General features: G+C 36.8%; 12 protein-coding genes across 12 annotated transcripts; 7 read left to right on the top strand and 5 right to left on the bottom strand.

Annotated features, from left to right (window-relative positions):
• Window positions 1-40: 40 nt before the first annotated feature.
• FDP41_008155 (uncharacterized protein) lies at window positions 41-1,831 on the bottom strand (the record flags this gene model as incomplete). The annotated part of the gene is made up of 1 exon (XM_044711978.1): window positions 41-1,831. The coding sequence occupies one exon, from the start codon at window positions 1,829-1,831 to the stop codon at window positions 41-43; it is 1,791 nt and encodes a 596-aa protein (XP_044558164.1).
• Window positions 1,832-2,099: 268 nt separating this feature from the next.
• On the top strand, window positions 2,100-2,849 carry FDP41_008154 (uncharacterized protein; the record flags this gene model as incomplete). The annotated part of the gene is made up of 1 exon (XM_044711977.1): window positions 2,100-2,849. The coding sequence occupies one exon, from the start codon at window positions 2,100-2,102 to the stop codon at window positions 2,847-2,849; it is 750 nt and encodes a 249-aa protein (XP_044558163.1).
• Window positions 2,850-2,881: 32 nt separating this feature from the next.
• On the top strand, window positions 2,882-3,676 carry FDP41_008153 (uncharacterized protein; the record flags this gene model as incomplete). Its single annotated transcript, XM_044711976.1, has 1 exon — window positions 2,882-3,676. One exon carries the CDS (start codon window positions 2,882-2,884, stop codon window positions 3,674-3,676), a length of 795 nt encoding a protein of 264 aa, XP_044558162.1.
• A 277-nt stretch (window positions 3,677-3,953) lies between these two features.
• Window positions 3,954-4,694, top strand: FDP41_008152 (uncharacterized protein; the record flags this gene model as incomplete). Its single annotated transcript, XM_044711975.1, has 1 exon — window positions 3,954-4,694. The coding sequence occupies one exon, from the start codon at window positions 3,954-3,956 to the stop codon at window positions 4,692-4,694; it is 741 nt and encodes a 246-aa protein (XP_044558161.1).
• Window positions 4,695-4,755: 61 nt separating this feature from the next.
• FDP41_008151 (uncharacterized protein) lies at window positions 4,756-5,511 on the top strand (the record flags this gene model as incomplete). Its single annotated transcript, XM_044711974.1, has 1 exon — window positions 4,756-5,511. One exon carries the CDS (start codon window positions 4,756-4,758, stop codon window positions 5,509-5,511), a length of 756 nt encoding a protein of 251 aa, XP_044558160.1.
• A 113-nt stretch (window positions 5,512-5,624) lies between these two features.
• On the bottom strand, window positions 5,625-6,161 carry FDP41_008150 (uncharacterized protein; the record flags this gene model as incomplete). Its single annotated transcript, XM_044711973.1, has 1 exon — window positions 5,625-6,161. One exon carries the CDS (start codon window positions 6,159-6,161, stop codon window positions 5,625-5,627), a length of 537 nt encoding a protein of 178 aa, XP_044558159.1.
• A 106-nt stretch (window positions 6,162-6,267) lies between these two features.
• FDP41_008149 (uncharacterized protein) lies at window positions 6,268-7,387 on the bottom strand (the record flags this gene model as incomplete). Its single annotated transcript, XM_044711971.1, has 2 exons — window positions 6,268-7,164; window positions 7,208-7,387. The coding sequence occupies 2 exons, from the start codon at window positions 7,385-7,387 to the stop codon at window positions 6,268-6,270; spliced, it is 1,077 nt and encodes a 358-aa protein (XP_044558158.1).
• Window positions 7,388-7,447: 60 nt separating this feature from the next.
• FDP41_008148 (uncharacterized protein) lies at window positions 7,448-11,103 on the bottom strand (the record flags this gene model as incomplete). Its single annotated transcript, XM_044711970.1, has 4 exons — window positions 7,448-7,977; window positions 8,070-8,228; window positions 8,291-8,491; window positions 8,541-11,103. The coding sequence occupies 4 exons, from the start codon at window positions 11,101-11,103 to the stop codon at window positions 7,448-7,450; spliced, it is 3,453 nt and encodes a 1,150-aa protein (XP_044558157.1).
• A 527-nt stretch (window positions 11,104-11,630) lies between these two features.
• On the top strand, window positions 11,631-15,151 carry FDP41_008147 (uncharacterized protein; the record flags this gene model as incomplete). The annotated part of the gene is made up of 5 exons (XM_044711969.1): window positions 11,631-11,837; window positions 12,037-12,912; window positions 13,109-13,236; window positions 13,358-14,109; window positions 14,244-15,151. 5 exons carry the CDS (start codon window positions 11,631-11,633, stop codon window positions 15,149-15,151), a joined length of 2,871 nt encoding a protein of 956 aa, XP_044558156.1.
• A 115-nt stretch (window positions 15,152-15,266) lies between these two features.
• On the top strand, window positions 15,267-16,220 carry FDP41_008146 (uncharacterized protein; the record flags this gene model as incomplete). Its single annotated transcript, XM_044711968.1, has 1 exon — window positions 15,267-16,220. One exon carries the CDS (start codon window positions 15,267-15,269, stop codon window positions 16,218-16,220), a length of 954 nt encoding a protein of 317 aa, XP_044558155.1.
• A 360-nt stretch (window positions 16,221-16,580) lies between these two features.
• Window positions 16,581-17,714, top strand: FDP41_008145 (uncharacterized protein; the record flags this gene model as incomplete). The annotated part of the gene is made up of 2 exons (XM_044711967.1): window positions 16,581-16,725; window positions 16,888-17,714. The coding sequence occupies 2 exons, from the start codon at window positions 16,581-16,583 to the stop codon at window positions 17,712-17,714; spliced, it is 972 nt and encodes a 323-aa protein (XP_044558154.1).
• An 80-nt stretch (window positions 17,715-17,794) lies between these two features.
• Window positions 17,795-21,558, bottom strand: FDP41_008144 (uncharacterized protein; the record flags this gene model as incomplete). Its single annotated transcript, XM_044711966.1, has 6 exons — window positions 17,795-18,125; window positions 18,179-18,357; window positions 18,410-18,993; window positions 19,039-19,078; window positions 19,136-19,958; window positions 20,006-21,558. The coding sequence occupies 6 exons, from the start codon at window positions 21,556-21,558 to the stop codon at window positions 17,795-17,797; spliced, it is 3,510 nt and encodes a 1,169-aa protein (XP_044558153.1).
• Between the last annotated feature and the right edge of the window lie 151 nt (window positions 21,559-21,709).

Below are 21,709 nucleotides of genomic sequence, written 5' to 3'. Positions count from 1 at the left end.
GAGCACACTTCATACTGTTTCTCGAGCGCATACAAATAATTTATAATATTGATCTGTTGATCAAAGGTTTGGATGTAGCTGAGAGTAAGGATTGATCGGGTAACCTCACCTCAATCCTATCCTCCTCTTGTTGAGCTTTCCAATCCATTGAAGACGTCATCATCGATAGAGGTCTGCTACGTTGAGAAGAAGAACTCCTTGATGTGTTGCTAATTCTGTCATGAGTTCTAATTCCTGTGTTGTTGTTGTTGTTGTTGTTATTATTAGCGGTGGTGGTGGAAGTTGTCCTAACAATGGGTTTCGTATGGATGAGATGTTCCAAAATAATTTTCGAACGAGAAGGATATAAATTCCATTCATCCATCTTGTTGTTGTTGGAGGTCAGGTATGGTGGTGGTGGTGATGACGGTGACCATCTTCTTTCATGGTCCTCCTTTAGTAATGACTCTTTTGATAACATGCTTCTTGACGACATGTCTCTACTTCTTGAATGGGGTGATGAACATGTCGTTTTGCATGTTCTCGAGTTTGAAGTAAAAAAGCTCATACTCGTGTGAGGTCGAATTGGCAACATTGCGAATGCAGAACGTTCGAGAGGTGGTAATGGAGAAGAATTTGACGCAAAGCTGTGATCATATACTTGGACACCATCTTTGGTCAGCAAGACATGATTCGTTGATGGAAAAACATCCTCTTGTTCTGATTCTTTGTATTCAAAGGTATCCTCATGATCTTGTTCATTCATGCAATGATCAGTAAGGAAGAATGATTTCGAGTCCGTGTTGGAATTTCTTGATTTCAAAGGAGAGCCATGTTCATCCTCATTCAAAGAATGTTGAGTTCTTTCCAATGGTTGTAGGATATATTCCGAATGAAGATCATCGATGAAAGTCAAAGGAATGTTTTGAGTGATTTTGTTCCATTTCGGAATGGGACAAGTCTTTTCATTTTCTGAGGAGATGTACTCCTCGGAGGCTAATACAAAATCAAAATCATTGTAAATGTACTTTTCATTATTACAATACAATTCTAATTTCTTCAGGGGAGAGGAATTCGCATGGAATGATGATTCTAATTTTGAGAGTTGTTGTGGTGGTGGTGTGATTGGAGGTTTAGAAGTTTTTTTTTTAAGGGAATGGCCTTTTTTTTGAGGGGTTGTTCTCTCTTTGGAAATTGTTGCTGGATTTGATGAAGAATATTCTTGTTGTAAAAGATTTTTTGAACAAACTGTAATGGTTGAAGATGTTGGAAAGTGGATGGAAGGGTTGGAAGCATGGTTCGTAGTGGTCGTCATTGAGTCAATGATACCATTCATCATGGATGGTTCGGCAGTGTTTGGAATGAGTTGTTGGGATGATGAGCGAGGTGACGGCGGTGGTAATATAGTACGAGTACTATACATAATAGAATCCTCAAAGTCGAGATTCAAGAATGGAGAAGAAAAACTATCCTCCTTAACATGTGAGGATATTCGGGAAACATCCAAATCACAAGAATTCAAATTTACAATGGATGATTGATCATCCACATGCAGTTGTAGTGACGACTCGGTGCTGTGTGGTTCTTCTTCCTTCCTCGAATTTTCTTCACGAAATGTTCTTGACGATTGAACACTCTCCAAATTTTCATTTCTTTGAAAGAAATCCTGAGAAGATATTGAATGTAATTGTGCATTTGTTGTTGAAAGTGTTGAGGGTTTGATTTTTCTATTTTGTTTCATCTTGATTGACCCAAAAGCAACTCCTTCCACTCCGATACTTAAATGATCACTCGTACGAGTAGGTCTTTTGTGTGTTCGATATCTATTCTTTGAAGTGGACGAAGCGAGCATATTTTTTGAATAATCATTGCCATGATAACCCCCTAATTTCGGTCGACCGAGCTCTCATGGCAATGATTATTCAAAAAATATCAAAAACAACAACAAATTTAATAAAATTATTATTGGCGCCATCACTGCCCCTTATTGAATTTTAACTCTAAAAAAACGATTTGTAGTTGGGGAGAGAGGTTCCTCTTTTACGGCAAACTTTTGAAATCGGAGAGTCATTGTAGTTTTACATACAACACCTAGGTCATTAACCTGTATTATAATAACCATGAACAACAACAGCTTTGTAGTAAACTCAAGCAATCCTGAGGAACAATTTGAAATGGGAATTGCATTGATGAATAAAGCGTGGAAGGCAAAAGAAACGCAAATGATGGATGAAATTGAAAACTTGAAAAGAATGCTCCAGAAGAAGCATGAGGAGATTCAACAACAAGCACAACAATACAGCAAACTTCATTTTGAGTTTCAATCCCAAACCACTGCAATGAAAACTCTTCAGGAAATGAATCAAGATTTACAGCTCGAGAGAGATCGTCTATCTCAACAAGTAAAGTCCCTTTCAGGTGAAGTGGCTAAACTTAAACAATTCAAGAAGACCATCATCCAGTCCATCAATTTTGATGATAATGATGATACCCATATGGGAAACACGAGTCAGTTCATTACACCCTCCAACAGCAACAATCCAGGAACGAACACCAGTGTGTCTTCCTATTCCGAAGCAAGATCTTTACCAACAACAGCATCCTCCCAAATGTTGAACGCTCCTCAAATTGAAGGAAAAGAATTCTTCAGACATGCTAAGGACGTCCTCTCTGCAAGACAATTCTCAGAGTTTTTGCAACAAATCAAGCTCCTCAATAATCAACAGCAAAGCCCTCAGCAAACACTTCAAAATGTGAACGAAATATTCAATGGAGAGCATCCCCAACTACTCGAAGGATTTAAACGAATCCTTACTCAACGACAGCAAGCTGCTGCCCAAGCAACCACCTCAACGTCCGAAAATTTGTAAGAAAGAAATTCATTATCGTTGAATAAAAAAAAATGAAAATCTTGGTCGGATTGAAACGTGTGATTGACTACAGCGTGAGTGTGCGAGTCAACAAACAATTGAATGGCGTTGTTACTCAACAAGTCAAGCACAGTATGAACCCATTTGATGATATCGCACTCGAAGAAGGCATCCGAATTAAAGAAAAATTTTCTTCTCCAAAATTAATTAGCGTTAGTATTGGTAACGATCAATGCCAAGAAGTGCTGAGACAAGCTTTGGCCAAGGGATGTGATGAAGCTATTCATGTCAAAACAGATTTTGATAGCGGAGAAGTACAACAATGGGTTTCACCTCTTCAAGTCGCTCATATTCTTCGTCGTATCGTTGAAGAGAACAAAATTGATTTGGTACTCTTGGGCAAACAATCCATTGACTCTGATAATGGACATGTGGCTCAACTCTTGGCAAGTATGCTCGGAGCACCACAAGCCACTTTCATCAGTAAATTATTACCAAGTGATGCCGAAGCAAAACAAATTGAAATTGAGAGAGAGGTGGATGGTGGATTGGAAAGACTCATGCTCTCCGGATTACCTGCTGTGGTCAGCTGTGATTTGAGATTGAATGAGCCTCGATTTGCCAATTTGAAGGCAATCATTCAAGCAAAGAAGAAGCCTTTAACAACACTCAATTTTGCAGATTTGGTGAAAGGCACTGAGTTTGAACAATCGCAATTAGAATACGTGAAAGTCACTGAGCCAAAGACAAAGACTGGTTCATGTGTTTTTGTTGAGAATGCACAACAATTGGTCGACAAGTTGCGCAATGAAGCCAAAGTTTTGTAAAGAGAGAGGTTTCATCATCGGAACAGCTCGTGAATGTACATGAATGTTTGATAGAGGACGAATGAAAGAGAAAATTTAAATATTTATTTCAACCATCTAGATGCGTATCATTTTGAATCATAAATCTCACATCCTCCATCATCATCATTTCTCTAAAGGCTACTCAAAGCTTTCCTTTGAGGTCAAACTTTCAACTCTCTTCAAAGGATGTCGAAGAGTCCTCTCTCAACATTTACAACTTGAGCGCCAATTAATCAAAAACCACAACCCTTAAAAAATGTCTCATCGTCATCCGCTTGAAACAGAGGTTCTCACTGCTTTGTATCACTATCTCTCCAAAAAGAATAAGCATTTGGAATCATGTCCGTGCGTGATTGTACCTCAAACCATTGTGTATGAGCACAACTTTCCTACCGTTTGGTATCAACAAACAGCAAACAAAGAATTCAAAAAAAAGAGCGGAAAAGAGTTGGAAACAAAGGCGATCATGAATGAATTTACTCGAAACATAGTCATGTCAAGAATAGGAGCAACCACTACAACAACAGGAGAGCAAGACCCCTCAGCTTCTGCAGCTACAACTCAACCACCAGCTCAAACTGCTGATCCGAATAATCCATCGGCTGGGTTGGCCTCAAACGATCAAAATGTAATGATGAATGACAACCATCATGGCATTGTTGCTCAATTTATTTCTCAAACAGAGGATGAGAAAACAGGAGAAATTATTAACAATGTTGAATTTCTTGATGTAGAGACTTTGGATGACTTTCTGTTCAAAAGAAAGAAAAGAGATAAAGGAATTTTACAACAATTCATAACTCCAAAGGGTCCGTACAACTTTGTCATTCAAGCAATTTGGTCTCCTCATGTCACCAAAATTGAAAGACGTGTAAATATTCATAGAATTACAGATAGAAAGAATTACACTCCTTATGAAAGAGCTGTTACTTACGAAGGTCCTAGTCACTACAGTAATGAAGTTTTTTGCGCTCCTCATTTAGAAAAAAGAAATTAAGAGAGTATGCAGTGCTATTGTGGACCACTTTTTCAGCGTTGAACATAAGAACATTACCAGAATGGTCTTGTATTTCAAAGTTGATCCTAAGAACAACTTGTACTTGTTATGGAGCAGCAGCATTAGAATCGGAAACCAAAAAACAGACAAACCCTCCATTGTAACTATGAATAGCGGAAGTCTGCAACCTCCAACACGAGAACCTTTAAATTTATCTCCAAAGTTTTCTTACAACCACAATGAGACTCAAGATGGAGCAGGTCAGGAGGGATCTAAGACTAATCCCAACAAAAGTTATGACTTTGGTGATGTATTAGATAAGTTAGACCAAACCAAAAAGCCAAAGAAATCAAAAGCCAATAAGATTGACACCAATTCGTCCATTGCTTTAACAGAACAATCCCTCGACAACGGTGCCGGAGAAGACCTCGAAGGAGCGGTCAACGACATCAATGTTGAGAAAGATGAAGAATTTCAAAAGTTGAAACAAGACATACATCAAGAATTGGACGACTTATTGTACAAAGCATACAGTCATTTTCTTCATAACAGCGAAATTGAAGAGCAAACGCTGGAGTTTTCGTTCCTTATGCCTCCTATCTTGTTGAAGGCATTTGGAGAAGCAAACCTTACTCAACTATTTGCCAACCGAGACATGATTTTGAAGAGAAGTGAGACAGAGGACGGAGTATTTATTTTGAGCTTAAAACAAGCATCATCCATGAATAAGCTTCAACATGAATTCAACACATTCAAAGAGTACCTTGTTGAATGTTTTGAGAGTGAAGGATACTATGAGTCCAACCTTAAAGAATAGACGCTTTGTTTTTACATTGACTTTAATAAACTTTAAATATATTTCCAGCTTTGTTTGCTCGAAAAAATTTCCTATTTGCAAAGCTTTGAATGCAAAACGGGGTTAGTTGAAGTTTATAATGAAATTTTTGAGAGCTGCCACTTTTGATCAACAAAAGATCCAGAGGCTTTGAAATTTTGAAATGAAAAGGTTCCTGAAATTGTCTTTGAAGTGAAGTCGGTGGACTTGAAGGCGATCTTTCCATCTTTCCAATTCCATGTGCCCTCAACAAACTGTCCTTCTTTCCAAGTGCCGTCCAGACTAGATCCGTCAGCTGAAAAAGTGTAAACTCCGTTTCCATCCTTTAGGTCGTTTTTGAACTGTCCAACAAACATATCACCGTTACTATAAAGATATATGCCTCGTTCACAATGTTTCATATCGTTTACATATTCGCCATAGAATCTATCTCCATTATGATAAAGCATTCGTCCTTTACCATTTTTTATGCCATCTTTCCAATCACCAACATAATAGCACAAAGGAATGTTTTCAGGATTGAGAGACTCATCTTCCTCTTCTGCATCATCTCCCTCTTGATCTTCCTTCTGCTTTTCTTTTTCCTTTCGTAGATTTTCAATATAATCTCCTCTGTAAATGTAGGCCCCCATTCCTTCACGAATTGTGTCCTTAAAAACTCCAATATATACATCGTCGTTTGTATAATAAGCAGTCCCAAATCCATTACGATATTTTACAATTTGAGGCTTGGGTGGTTCAACAACCTTTGGTGTTGTTTGCTGTTTTGAAGGCTCCTTTTGTGTCTCCTCTTTTTTGTTGCTCTTCTTCCTCTTCTCGATCATTTTCTTCTCCTTCTTCTGGCTGCTCCTCAGTGGTTTCTTGCTGGTCATCTTGACCTTCTTCGTCCAGTTTTTCCTTATTGTCCAATTCCTTTTCTTGTGCTGGGTTCTCGTTTAATGGGTTCTCTTTTGATTCTGAAATATCCGTCTGTGGTGGCTCTTCTGTTATTGGTGGTAGTTCTACTGGAATTTCAAAGTCGCTCGTGTCACCCTCATAAATTCCAAACTCCCCGATTTGTTTGATAGTTTCAATGTTGTATTTTTCGAACTTTTCAAGTAGAGTTGAAGCAAAGTCCTTTTCTTCCAAGATTTCTTCCTCTTCATCGGAATTTGTTTTTGGCTCATTCTTCTTTTTTTCGAGAGCAGCAAGTCTTCGTTTCTCTTTTTGCCATTCCTTTAGAATTTCTAAATCTTGCTCGTTTGGTAGATTTGCTACACGTTTGGGACCGTATGCCCTCAATAAATATTCTATGATTGGATATTTTCTATTCATCGTGGCCCATCCCATTAATGAGTAACGGTGAATAGGATGCTTCATTGAGAGAAGTTCCTGACTTGTCAGAGGTTTGTCATCTCCATCTCCTGTATCCCCGTCTTCTCCGTCTTCTCGTTTTTTGGTTTCTTTGAGAATTTTAATAATTTCATTGACCTTATTTTCCTCTGCTAGTTTGAAAATGTGAGGAATTTCAATAACGATCACAAATAAAGATGTCCATTTTGTCTCCGGATTGGCTTTCTTGACCTCAATGGTAATGATGTCAGAGGCCAAATTCCAATCCAATGACGATGGATCCACTTCATGTAATAGCTCTCCCTGCAGGCATAAGAGATACAATGAATCAATGCAAAATACCCACCTCTAGTAAGATTTGTTCGGGCTCTTCTGGTTTTCGAATCACCACTACAATCTTTTTCTTCTCCAATGCCACATCAATATCCTCTTGAATCAATCCTTCAGGACTGTTTAATTCAATCACAATCGTTCTTCCGTTTGCTCCCTCCTTGAATTTGTAGGCACTCGCCTGTTCTTCCGACATTTTTTTTAAAAAAATTTGTAGTTCCTCTTTGGCGCGAATCAAATGAATAGCAGATCATGATTAGAGGCTTTGATTGATCTTGCTGGAAATGGTTATCAAAACTTCTCGAATCTCTTCAAAACTTGGTCGCTCTTGTGGTTCTGTTTTCCAGCATTGCTTCATCAACTCAAAATATTCATAAATAGCATCGGCCAAACTGCTGACGTCAGAGATGGTCTCACGAGACATGATCGGTGCAGAACTTATCCACATTCGAACATCTTCTCTGCTCTTAAACAAAATTAAGGGTCGTAAACCCTGAACAACCAAATAGGGTACTTTAAATGTAGATGATTGAATATCGTCTACATAGGGAGTTTTTTCAAAGAAGACTTCCCACAAAATGATCCCAAAACTATAGACATCTACCTTCTTGGCAATGTCTGCAGTCTTCTTGTTGAGAGGATGGTCAGAGTGATCATTGGAATCCAATACTTCCGGTGCCATATAAAACACAGTACCCACAGTTGTGGTCATGGTGTGTTGAATGGAATTTGATTGCAGTACTTTTCCAAGACCAAAATCGCATACCCTTGCATTGAGATTTTCATCTTGATAAAAGGAGAAGCAGAAGTTTTGTAATCAAATAAAGTGATGCATGTGCTCAAAGAGATCTACAACATTGTAGATATCAAACACTTACCTAACAAAATATTTCCAGGTTTCAAGTCTCGATGAGCAATCTTGAGTGAATGCAAATACGACATTCCATTACACACACCGATTAAAATTTTCAATTTCTCTGAAAAGGTCAACAACTCTTTACCATTCTTACTTTTGTATAGAGCTCTTTCAAGACTCCCTAACAATGGAATTGTTTGTAAAATCAATGTCATCACGAAGAACATGTATATATTCCCTTACCTCTTTTCACATATTCGGTCACTAAAAATTTGCTTGACGCTGTGATACAGCATCCGTAAAATGTTACAATATTGGCATGTCTAAGCCTTGCAAGGATTGCCACTTCTCTCTCAAAATCTAAACTATCTGTATCATTGACTTTTAAGGTTTTAATTGCTACTTCCAGATGAGACCATTCTCCCAGATAAATAAGTGCATTACCTTATTATTATTTGAATGAACAATATTTAAACTTTTTTGTGATACTTACCTCCTTCTCCAATCTTTTTCTTGATTTTAATATCCTCAATTGGAATGATGAATGAGGAATGTTGATTGGAATTGTTATTGAGGTAATCACTTTCGAGAAGTGATGAGCTTGCACTGTGCTTGGAATTTCCATTTGATGTCTTTTGTGTGTCGTTTTCATCAGTCTCAAATATTACTTTCTTGTCCAGAATTTTCTGTTCCAATTCTCGTTCTGCCTTCTCTTTCTTGCTGAGTTGAGCCAACCTTTGTAAAACCTTCACAACCAAGTAGACAATTCCAATTCCAAACAAAATACCCACTGTAAAGAACAAGACACTACAAATGACAATCGCTACAATGGCATACTCAGGAAAACGAGGTTCTTCCACACATCCATAGATTGCTACTTCTGGATTTTCTGAGGCAATTCGAGCAAGTCTCCAGTTCTGTGGGCATGGCAAAATATTCACTCGAAGGGTGGTTGTTGCATAAAACGATTTAAAGTAAAGTAGTATGGGATGATGATTACTTGGAGTAGCTGTCTTATTCGTTAAATAGACAGTCAATGATAGGCTTGTGCTTTCACTCATTGTTTGAGAGACCACTTTCAGTAAGGGATAATTGCTATGAACGGTGATATTTTCATCAAACGAGCTAATATTATTCCCAAATAGATCATAGGCCCAAAGAGCAATATTGAATTCAGCTCCAGGAATAATACTCTTCTTCTCGGTATTTCTCATCAGCAAACGTGAAATACTTCCCGTAAAATCAGAACCATATTTGTCAGCAGTATTTCCCACAAACTCAACCGCTTGAAGGAAAGAACTTGCTACAGGTTGAGCGAAAAACAAGGCTCCACCAGATAAGAAGGCCTCATTGTTTACAAAATACGCTCTTGTAAAATCAGTTGTTTTTTGTTTGATATAGAAGGTTATATTTCCAAGAAATGCACCACCTCCTCGAAAGGCCTTATTATCTTTTAGAAAGCCTTCAAGAAGAACCGATTGAGCTGACGAGATTGTGATGGCTCCTCCTCCTCCCGAATGAGGTGATCGTTCCTTGTCAATGAACATTACCTTATTTCCCGAAAAGAAAGATTGTCTGTCAATTTGAATATCGATTCCTTCTGCTATCATGATGGCACCACCACTCACCCATGCATGATTTTGTAAGAATTTACACTGATTCAACATCAAAGAATCTGAATATTTGATGTAAATGGCACCTCCAGTTTGTGAACAATGACAATTCTTAAACTCTAAATCTATCATTGCAAATGTGACCTTGTATCTCATCGTTTTTGATGTCTTTGAGTATATAGATCCTCCATGAGATAGAGATGTACTATTTTCCATTTTACATGAAGTAATGGATGTAGAATGAACAGAGTCCAAATAAATATCTCCTCCATTGGTTCCAATGTTATCTTTGAATGTACAACGAAGCATGCCGAACGATGCCGTGTTGACAATATTGATAGCTGCCGCCATTTTCTTTGGAGGATTGGCAGCATTGATATTTCTAATTTCACAGTCCTGCATATAGACCTGAAAAACTCCATTCAAGAACAAGAAATAAGAGGCTTCTGAAGCGTGACAATTAAATAGAGTAACAGTGTTCAAGAATTCGGCATAAAAAATCTCAATGTCAGGACTGAAAGAACCCTTAAACGAAAATTGAGAAAAAAATATCAAATTTCCCTTACTGATCGAGAAGGAACTAGATACTGAACTACCATTAAAAACATCCATTTTCTCAATATCAGAGAGAGAAAAGAAAGTATTGAATATGAAAATTCTCTCAAGCTTGACCTGTGAATTGCCTAGCATAACTGCAATATTGAATTGGTCTTGCTCATTTCCAATAGTTTTAAAATTATACATCTCAATATATCTGTGTGATCCAATGACCATGTTGACAGACTTGTATAAAATAACTGTATCAAGTATTACTTGATAGGCATCATTGTTAGACAATGATCCTCCTTTCTGTCCACATATAACTTCTTTTGCTAGAATTAAACAATTATAAAAAAAGAACGCAGCTGTTCTCGATTCCTTAAATTCTGAGGAAATTACTAAATTTCGGAAATACAAGCCTAGAACATCCGTTCTAATGGAAAGAAAATCTTGTCCGAGTGGAGAAAGTTGTGCAATTGAATTGTTTAAGGATGAAAATTCAATGGTATAGTACATGTTGCCATAGGTGAATGGCACAGTGGAAAACGGATGGGGCGAAAAGTTTTCAACAATAATTAAATTGATATTGATGAGCCTTCGTTGATTGGGTCCGCTTGCAAAGAAGGCTGTGTCATTATTCAGCAATTCATTGACATATTTGAAAGCCTTGTTCATAGAATCACATGGTTTCTCAAGGGTACATGATTCGCCTTCCCAATCATTAGAAAATGAGGAGCCATTCATGTAGAGTATAATTTCCTTGACAAGAGTTTCGTTTTTTGAATTGATGTTCGGAAACATGACATTATTAAAGGCCGACCATGCTTTTGAATTTCTTTCGTTAGAGATGTTATTATGTAGTTCTTGAATGAGTTGATCATATTCGGATGATGTGGATTCCATGTGATGATGAGCATCAAGCCTTTGAGCTCGCAATAGACTTGAGCAAACCAAACATGTCTCAAGAAAGAGTGTTGTTGTTATTATAAAAATACAAAAGATGAATAATTGTTGTCGGAGTTGGTGGTGATGAAATGAAAACAGAAGATCTGATGAGCTGGGAGAGGACTTGGGTGTCATCATAGATGCAATTTTTTCACTTCTTAATACTTTTCAGTTTTATCTCAAAAGTTGATATTCCATAAAATAAGAATCTACCTCAAGGTTTAGGGATTCAGATTAAGTCCGAGGAGTTGATGTTTCTTACTTCATTGATGAATGGAAGATGGTTTCTCATTAGAATTTCAAAGACGATAGATTTTTAAATTCCAACCAGATGATATTCCAAATGCAATCGAATTGAGATTCAAGAAGAACACAAAAAAAATTTCCAAACTTTTAACTTTGTCGCACCGGTGAGCTCAACTCTCATTGTGTGTGGTTCCGAATCTGAAAAGTTCTAAAAAACCAAAATTTTGAAACCTACCGAGATGCTGTATCAACATGACGGTGGTGCAAGTATTAGTATTGAAGTTCCTCCCTCGACTTTCGGATCACAACATATCGAGTCGAGTCGAGCGAATGCTCCAACTTGCTACGATTCATCACAAAATGTTCAACAACAATCATCTATCCAAGGAGGATTCAAACCATTGGAGGCCAAGAAGGTTGGATGTCTTCCAGTTACCATCGCAATTGTAAGTGTCGTAGAATGATGACATATAATATGGATCTCTCAATTTTTCAACAACCAATGGTTTCATCATGATCAAATTGGTGTAATTGATCTCTTACACATCCTTCTTTGTCATTCACATTCTCACCAATGAATATGAATATATATATGAATGCAATGGCATGATGAACTCTCTCAAATGATCCTTATTTTAAAAAAAGTTATTGAAAACGATTGCAGAAGAACGTCAACGGTACTGCATTTGGATTTTCACCATCCTGGTTGCACTTGTCTTAACCTTAATTCCAAGTATCATGTCCATTGTTTTTGCTGTCATGATGCCAGGAGGAGGTGAACAACCAATTCCATTTCAAACACAAACGATTGGTAAATTTACCATGTTTGGTAGAGTCCTCAAAAAGTATAATTGGGATCCATCCGTTGCTACTACTTGTTGTTCACCTTCTGCGGGTCGAGATGATGGAGGAATCACTCTCAAATGTCCAAATCAGGATTACAATTTTGGTATTCAATACGATCGTATGGCATTTATGAATACGTTTGGATATATTAATGACAGTACTGTGATGGACCAATCGAGTGGAATTGTTCAATATATTCCTCACATGTGTAACAGTGTGAATGATCGTGCACCATGTAAAATGACTCCTCTTCTACTTCCAAATATGGATATACAAAGAATTATTGATAATCAATTTATGAATGTCAATCCATGGCAGTATCCAAATGTTTCATTCTTCTCTGGAGTATTGAAAGTGAATGAAATGACAGAAGATTCCAACAATTTGAAAGCCTCCTTTGAAATTACCTCTTATAGTAAGACAATTTATTCCAATTTTTATACAACATTGTTGAATGCCACCAATTATTATCTAATGAATCGTGGTGGAGGTATGAGCAAATCTCAAATAATTCAAAGTATAGGAATTTCCCAATTTGTATCTCAAGCGACATCCTCAACGGTTTCTCTCGTGACCTTTATTTTAATTCCCATTTGCCTCTCTTTAATGTTACCTGTATTTATTGATGTCTTTAGTATCGATAGAAAGAGTGGAATGATGGAATTTATTGAATTGGTAGGTGGCCATTGATTGTATTATTATTATTATTATATTCAACAACCAACAACAACAACAACAACAACATGAATGAAAATGACTTCACAACATGGTGCATCATTGAACTTGCGCCTTATTGTAAATTTTATGGGCGGTTGGATGATTATGGCCCATTCAATTTCATGACCATGGAATGTGGCATTTGTTCTTCTAGTATGGAGTGAGCTATACACATCACTATTTGGTAAAAACTCTCTTTTATTATGGAATTTATGCCATCTATGCGGCTTTTCAAATAGTACTTGGATGTGCCGTAAAGAATGAATTTTTTATTGCTACCAAGTAAGTACGATTTTTATGTTGAATAATTTTGAAACACATGATCACAATTCATCTTTATAAATGTCATTGTATATATAAATGTTATTCATTCCTCACTTTTAATGGCCATTAAAATTCATAGTCCTGCCATTTACATCTTTGCACTACTTATTTGGGGAGTTACACTTATTGCCATTGCCAATGTTATTTCACTCTTCAAGACAGATGCAACATATTTCATTGGTTATTTATTGATTTCATTTGGATTGGGTGGATCCATTGCTGTGGTCATGGTGTTTGGTGCTACTATTTTACCATATTATACCATGCTTGTTCCATCCATTGCCTTCATGAGAATTCTCTTTTTAATGATGACACCAACCATGATTGTTCAAGTGGAAGGATCATTGGATGAACAAGTTTTAATTGCCTTTGCATTCCTTACTGCTATCACTATATTACTTGTTTTGGTAGTTCCTATTTTTGGACTATTAAGATCCCTTATGAAAAGAATGAATAGAATAATTCAATTAGCAAAACAACGAAGAAAACAACCAAAAGGACCACCCACGGAAACAACACGTATTCTTTCTTCCAATTCATCGTCCATTCACTCCTTACATAATGAAATCAATGCAGATCTTGATAAAGTTGCCGATGACACCGTTCTCAGAGAATTACAACTTGTTGAAAGTAATCAAAATATTGAGAATCACTTGGTGGAAGTGAGGCATTTGGTGAAACGTTTTGGCGATAAAATTGCTGTGAATGATGTTACGTTTGCCATTGCGAGAGGAAGTTGTTTCGGACTACTTGGTAATAATGGAGCTGGTAAAACCACAACTGTTCAATGTATTTTGGGATTAGCTTCACCCTATGAAGGTACTTGCACATGTAAGTATTATTCTCTTTTCCAAATTTAGTTTTGAATATTTTTTTAATATTACATTTATTTATTTATAATATTTGTTTAATAATATTAATCATCTATTAATTTCAATCTCCCCATTCAAATTCCGATATACCAGTGTCTGGAGTGGACATATCCAATATCAACACAAGTATTCTCTCCTCCAAGATTGGATTTGTACAACAATTTGATAACTTTTTCGACATTACTGTTTTGGATCAACTCAAATTCTTTGCTCGCATTAAGGGAATTCCACACAAACAAATTAATTCTCATGTCGATGAAATATTACAGAGTGTTGGTTTAACAGAAGCAAGACGTAGAAAATGCAAAGATTTAAGTGGTGGAATGTCTCGTCGTTTATCATTAGCAATTGCCATGTTAGGAGATCCAGAATTGCTAATTTTAGATGAATTGACCAAGTCCTTAGATCCTCTCACCTGTGATGGTATTCATATGATCCTTAAAAACTACATGCATAATAAGAAGAAGGCAATTTTATTATTGACTCATTCCATGGAAGAAACTGAAATTTTGTGTGATAAGGTTGCCATTTTAGTGAATGGAGAACTCAAGACCATTGGGACACTTCATGAACTAAAAACCAAATATGGAAGAGGTTACAAATTGAATGTACAGACGATGGATGCCTCTCATAATAACGTTGCACGAGATTATATCCTTAATGAATTGATCATGAAGGAAGGAGTTCCCGTTCAGAATATTTCTCATGAACACTCGTTTGGTAACAAGTTGGAATTTCGTATTCATACCAATCATTATGGAAGTTTAGAGGATTCCATTCATTCCTCAAGTAATCAGAAAAGTATGGAGGATGAGTTGGCAAGTACTCACTCGAAAGGTTCTTCAGCAAAGGCAATTTTACAAAGTTTGTTCAAGATCATGTCTTGTCCTGAAGCCCGACGTGCTTTCATTGTGGATTGGACTTGTAATATGGCTTCCTTAGAAGAAGTATTCATTCGTAAGGTCAGACATCAATATGAACATGTGGATGAGACTCATTGATACTACTATCCACTATTTGTGGTGGTAATTCAAATGAAAATTAAAGGAATTCGTAAATGGATTCTAACTTTTCTTCTTTTATCACCTTTTGGTTCTAAAAAGGTCATGTGAAAAAATGTCATTGCCATCCGTTGTCGCCACCACCATTTGTGTTTTGGAGGATAGATGTCATATTGATCACACTTTGGATGCTAGAGTTTTACGTGAATTCAAAAACAAGATGAAGAACGGAAAGAGAGTCAAGTTTTCAGGAAAGTTTAAACATGTCGCTACCATTTCAGAGGATGGTGCCGGGAAAGTACTCAAACATCCAAATGATGTTAAAATTTCCAATCAATTGTCCATGATTATCATTTCTGATTTCTTAAACGATCGAATTTTGTGTTTCCAATTATTTTCATTTCATTACTTGTTTTCCATTCCGCTGAATCGACCAGGTCGAATGGATCTAAATAGAAATGATGACTTGATCATTGCATCCAACTCAATGAAAGTGTGCAAAATTGATTTAAGAAATCGGAATGAAATTTGGAGCGTTGAAAGAGCAGGTCTTGCCATCTGTGGAATTTCGATTGAAAAAAAACATTCACATCGAATTTTTGTTTGTGATGCCTCAACAAGAAATCCATGTATCCAAATAAGAGAACAAGATGGAACATTCCTATCTTACTTTGAGCTTTCAGAGTTGTATCATCCCTTTGCCATTGCTTTTGATCCAATATTTAATCAAGCCTTTATCTCATGCTACTATGAGCATGTTATTGTCGTGCGTAGTTTGGATCATGATACCAACACGAAAGAGTTGGTTGGAGGTTATGGAGAGCAAGTTGGACAATTAAGGCAACCACGTGGAATCCTATGGGATGGTACACAGTTAATTGTCTGTGATTGCACCAACTGTAGAATTCAATTATTTTCTCTGGATGGACATGTAATCAAGTCCTTCGGAAGTAAGGGAAGTCATCAAGTTGATCAATTTTGGTATCCAGCATCTGTTTGTCTGAATGAGTTGAATGGAGAATTATTTGTAGTGGATAATACGAATCATCGCATTTTGGTGTATCAATGATCCAAACCAGATGATTGCTACTATATTATAATTGCTATTCTTATTTTCATTAATTATCATAGGTATGATGTTGGTTATTGTTGAACTCAACAAATTCATTCCGACATTTCAAAAATTCAAACCATGGTGCACCTCAGAGGAGGCTCTTCCTTCCGCAAACTCTTCTCCCATACAGCCTCCACTTTTCGTTACCTCTTGGAGAGGAGCAACAGCAACAACACACTTCAAAGTCTTTTCTCCCTTCGTCGACGGACCTACAAGCCTCTTCCTGGAACTGGACTCTTGTCATCTCATCTTGTTCTTCATTCCACGAGTGTTCGTTTTTTTAGCAGCATTCAAAATCATCTTGAAGAAAACAAAATGCTCGCATCATCCGACAACAAGGCTTTGCCTTCCGAACCAAAGAAGATTAAAATACTTTTTGTTACCGGCAATGAGAATAAGAAGAAGGAGGTTCAACAAATCATGGGAGATGAATTCCAAGTAGATTCTCTCGCTATTGAATGTAAGTGTAGTAGTGCACTCATGAATTATGTCATTGGACCAAAAAGATATTTAATTGATTGTGATGATGACAATTTGTTTTTATCTATCACCTATTCGGTCGTGTGTTTAACATACTCTCACATATGCCAATTTATTTACTACTATTATTCATATTAAATAGTACCGGAACTTCAAGGAGAAATTGAAGAAATCTCAAAGGAAAAGTGTCGAATTGCCATTCAAAACGTTTTGACTGATCCAAGAATTGCCTACAAATACGGTTCTGAACATGTGATTGTCGTGGAAGATACTTCACTTTGTTTCAATGCTTTAAATTCATTACCTGGCCCATATATTAAATGGTTTTTGGAAAAGCTCGGACATGATGGTTTGAACAAGATGTTAGTCGGATTTGAAGATAAGAGTGCTTCTGCTGTTTGTACTCTTGCCTATTGGCATCCAAAGTGGTTGCAGGAACAACTCAAGAAAATGAAAGGTCATTCCCATTTGCATGACCATGGTCATCATCATGATCACGGAGAACATGGATGTTGTGATCATGGAGAGGGTCATCATCACCACAAGCATTCCACTACTGAAAACACAGAATGCTGTAAAGGTTTAAGTGCTGAAGAATGTTGTAAAAACAAGGAAGGTGGAGAAAAGTGTTGTGACAAGGAAGAATGTTGTGATAAGGAGGGATGTTGCGAAAAGGAAGGTGGTGATGAGGAATGGGAAGACGAGGATCAACATGGATGCTGTGACGATCATGGATGTTGCGGAGAAGTTGAACTTAATTTGGATCCATTGGTAATAAGAGGTGATACCAAGGGTATGATTGTTCCACCAAGATCAAGTGATGAGCCTGCTTTTGGCTGGGACCCAATTTTCCAACCAGAAGGATTCTCGCAAACTTATGCAGAAATGTCTAAGGAGCAAAAGAATTCTATCAGTCATAGATATAAGGCATTCAAGGCTTTGCAAGAGGTTTTATTATCCAACAAATAAACTTTGCACTGTTCTAGATAGTCATTTAAACACAATGCCAATTTCATAATTTAATGGCGTTTTGAAATACGTTGGTTAATTCACTTGTAAAACTCAGTTGGATCTATAGGATCTCCCCAACAAGTTGTCGGAGAGCATTCTGATGTGTCGGTGCTTTGACTTTGCTGAGAGAAGTCTCCCACGTCAGAAGTACAGTCTGTAATATCTGAGGTAAAATCATCGTCACAAAACATATCCAACACATCATCGGCATATTCTACGCTATCCTCATCATCACTATCCTCCCATTGCTCGCCTACAACTTTTTGGTTTTTCTTCATGTTAAAAATCTCCACAAGCTCCATAAAATTAATCCATGCAAAACTGAATAGTTTCGAATCACTCTTTTTGTAAGCCACAAAATACCATGCGCTATTAAAGACAAATGCAACATTTCACTAAATCAACATATCTAGAATACATACCTTGCAATTTTGTATTTAGCTTTGGGATCGTTTTTTTCTTCCGCTACCATTAAATCGAACTGCTTTCTGAAATGTTTAAAGTAAAATGCAACATTCCTTGAAATAGACTCCTCAACATCTCGTTGTTTGCTGCCATAGGTTTTCACCTGCCCAATAATCCAACCAGAAATTAGTTGCGCCTTTTGGAAGAACATTTGGATAAAAATTTTTCACCATCGTTTTAACACCTACCTCTGATTCCACTCCAAACTTTTTCAAATCACTTGTTATTAAGAACGCATATTCATTGTAGAGTTGCAACGCTCTATCAACAAACACTTCGAACCCATCAAAACAAAAGTTAGGATTATAAACATTTGAATAATTCAACTCTGGTTTGATCTCTTTGGTTGCTTTGATTTTCTCTTTCAAATCATTATAGAGCCTTCCCAAAATTTTCTTAGATTCATAACGCTTTTTGGTTGCATTTTGCATAAAGTGAGGATATGCAGGTATACTTAGGTCTGGATCAATGTCTGCAAATTTCCCTGTCTTTGCACTATCAACAGCTATAGAATGCAATGCACATAATCTTTGACATGGTTCTGAAAATATTGAGTCCTCTTGAAAATCTGATTGAGCTAAGTGGAGGTTGGCAATTATTCCTAAGGTATCTCTCGTGAAGTACTCAATTAAGAAGGAAATAATTCTGTCCTCTGTCACTTCTTCTTCTCCTTCTTCTTCATTCTCTTTTTCAAAGCACATTGGTGCTTGATTTGGCTTTGGAAATATCAAATCTGGCTCCCAACTCACGAAAAAAACATCTCCATCCAGATCTTGAATGTTGTCAAAAACTAAAGATGTTAACAAGTCTAACATACCTGAACCAGTGATCATACTTGGAAGGGGTCTTTGTCCTTTCTGTTATGGAATAGTTTTAAAAAATTTATCAGAATTCAGTTGTCATGACAAACTCACCTGCGGAAATACTATCACGTCATGAAGATGATAAAGCTCAGGATGATCAACAGCTTCAACTTTCCGAATATCACCAGGATGAAAGCACGGATTCTTAGAGACGATACAAGTTCCTTTCACAACGCCGTAATGTGGGTTGCCATAACTCCCTGAAAGATTCACAAATATTTCATCTTCTTCCAACACTCCATACTCGTCCATTACACCCACTAGACAAGCTGATTTTTCAACGTAAATCTTTGATTTTGTCTCTAGTTCTTTGATAGCTCTATGTCTGAAACAATAGAGAAGCTGCTGAAGAAAAGGTTCTTGTGTAGATATGCCATTTTTCAAACAAGTACAAATGTATGACTTGAGATGGGAATGACTAAGCGACACCAATGCATGAGCTTCTCGTGGATCGTTGTCGAGAGCATTGATTCTTTTTAGCATATTTCTTTGGTAGGTCAAAAATACATCATCATGAATACCTAAAGCAGAAAGAATGGTAATGAACTGTCGATTTAAATAACCCATGTTGCGTTTCGCCTCTTGAACTATTTCCAAGTTCCTTTGCAGAGATGGAAACTTGAGCTGACTTTTACGTAAAACTAAATGATGATTGGTCATTGTTGGATCTACAGACAAAACTCCCTTAAAGCCAGCAAACCGTATCTGAAAGGCTGAAGGGCAATTTTCGGTAGTTTTCCGAATTGTGTGAATCTTATCGGCAAACTCTCTAGATATTTTCCCAATGCCATCACTGAATATGTACTTTCCAGCAGAAATGTCCTCAATCATTGTATATTCTTTTTCTTCTACCACAAAAGATGGATAGGTGGCACTGAGAACGCAGTTGAATGAGTGTAAAAGAGTGAAAGTTTCACATACCTAAAACTTTGTCCTATTCTCGCAGCACATTTTGCAGCATTTTTGATGCTTGAGAAATCTCCCATATACTCTCGAATATCTTTCGTGGAAGGTTTTGGGTTCTTTTGTAAATAGAACCAAGTGGATGCTGATCTTAGCTGAGATGATGAAAAGCCTAAAAATTTTAAATCATATCCACAAAGTGGCAAACCTCTTTCCAAAAACTTTTGTAATCTTGAGCTGAGATGTTTAAACTTGGCTGAAAACAGCTTTGTGAAATCGTCGTCAAGAAATGCAACTCTAAAGAAACAGTCACGATTTTCCCAAAAATGTCGTATCACTCGATTTGTAGTGTCAAGTTCAGGGAGCAAATAGTATACTTTAGCTGGAGTAACAAGAATCTTTCGCATTAAGCAGACTTCTTTCGATTCTAAATTGAAAGTGAGGTGGGTACGACCAGCGCTCGATCTTGTAGGCATTGAGATCTGTTCAGAGAGATGATCGTGACAATTATAAATTCTTGGAATTGTTTCAGAAAATCGGTCGTAGTAGATACGTTCTAAAGCACATAACACTTGTTGAGTGTTATTAGTCAATAAGTTGAAAAACTCTTGGTTGTAATTACAACAATGAAATATTCCATGAGATTCTAGTGATTTCAAATAATATCTAATACTAAAATCAAGTTTCTTTTTTTGCTCTCTAATTTCCTTGAAAGTATGATCTTTTTGGAACTGCACTATCTTGAAAACAGGGATATTTGTCTCTTTGTACTCTGCAATTAATCCATATTCTTTGATTTTTTCTGTAAAAATATTAAATCTACACTTTTCATTAGTAACACACAACGCTTGCCTACAAAAAACGTACCCTTGGTCTTTCTTGTCTATTTCCATTAAAAAACAAAATGCTTTTCCAACTCTGTAAAACATTTCATTTTTCAAATATGGATCTACACATATTCTACTGACACTTCTATTGGAAACATTTGAATTGGGTGTAGTTCGAAGTGGTGACGCACTAATAGAGTGATCCGTTAACGTGGGAGAAAGCTTTGAATGAACGCAAATATATGTTCTACCATTCATATGGAAGAATGAAATCGATTTTTCTCGAGAAATTCCAGAAAATGGAAAAGACATCTTGACATATTTTGTCTGCTTGATTTTGTTGTCGCGCAATTTTTCATGATGAGTAAAAATCACAATTTGTAAACATTGATAAAAAGTATTAATTTCTAATCGGATTGGTTTCCGTTGTAGTTTTTGGTCATATGCAATAAATTCCAAGTCTGAGCAATTTCCGCATGATAAAGGGTTTTTGTTCCATACTCCAAAATTTAATTTTTCGCATCGGATGGAAAAACTGGTTGATTTGCGTTCGGTTTTAATGGTAATTGTTTTTCGTCCATTATTTGGTCTTCCTTGATGATGATTGGAGTACGCTCCTCTCTTGTATTGGACGTACTTCCAGTCATTATTGCTTCCTCCATTTTGGGAAGTGTTACTGGAAGAAGACTGCTGAGGATTCGATGATCTTGAAGAAGAACCTCTTCCTCCTCTGTTGCTTCTCATTTTTTCAAAATCGTTATCACTCACCTCAAAATGAACCACACGACAGGTTCTTCAACCTTTCAGAATTCCTAATCCTCTCTGAACTCAGTTAATTTTGGAAGCAAAAAAGATCACCAGTTTGCAATACAAAAAGGGAATAATCAACCTCTCG

The sequence above is a fragment of the Naegleria fowleri genome, assembly GCF_008403515.1.
Source record: "Naegleria fowleri strain ATCC 30894 chromosome Unknown tig60, whole genome shotgun sequence".
Classification (NCBI taxonomy): domain Eukaryota; phylum Heterolobosea; class Eutetramitea; order Acrasida; family Naegleriidae; genus Naegleria; species Naegleria fowleri.
This window is presented reverse-complemented; position numbering and strand designations above follow the sequence as displayed.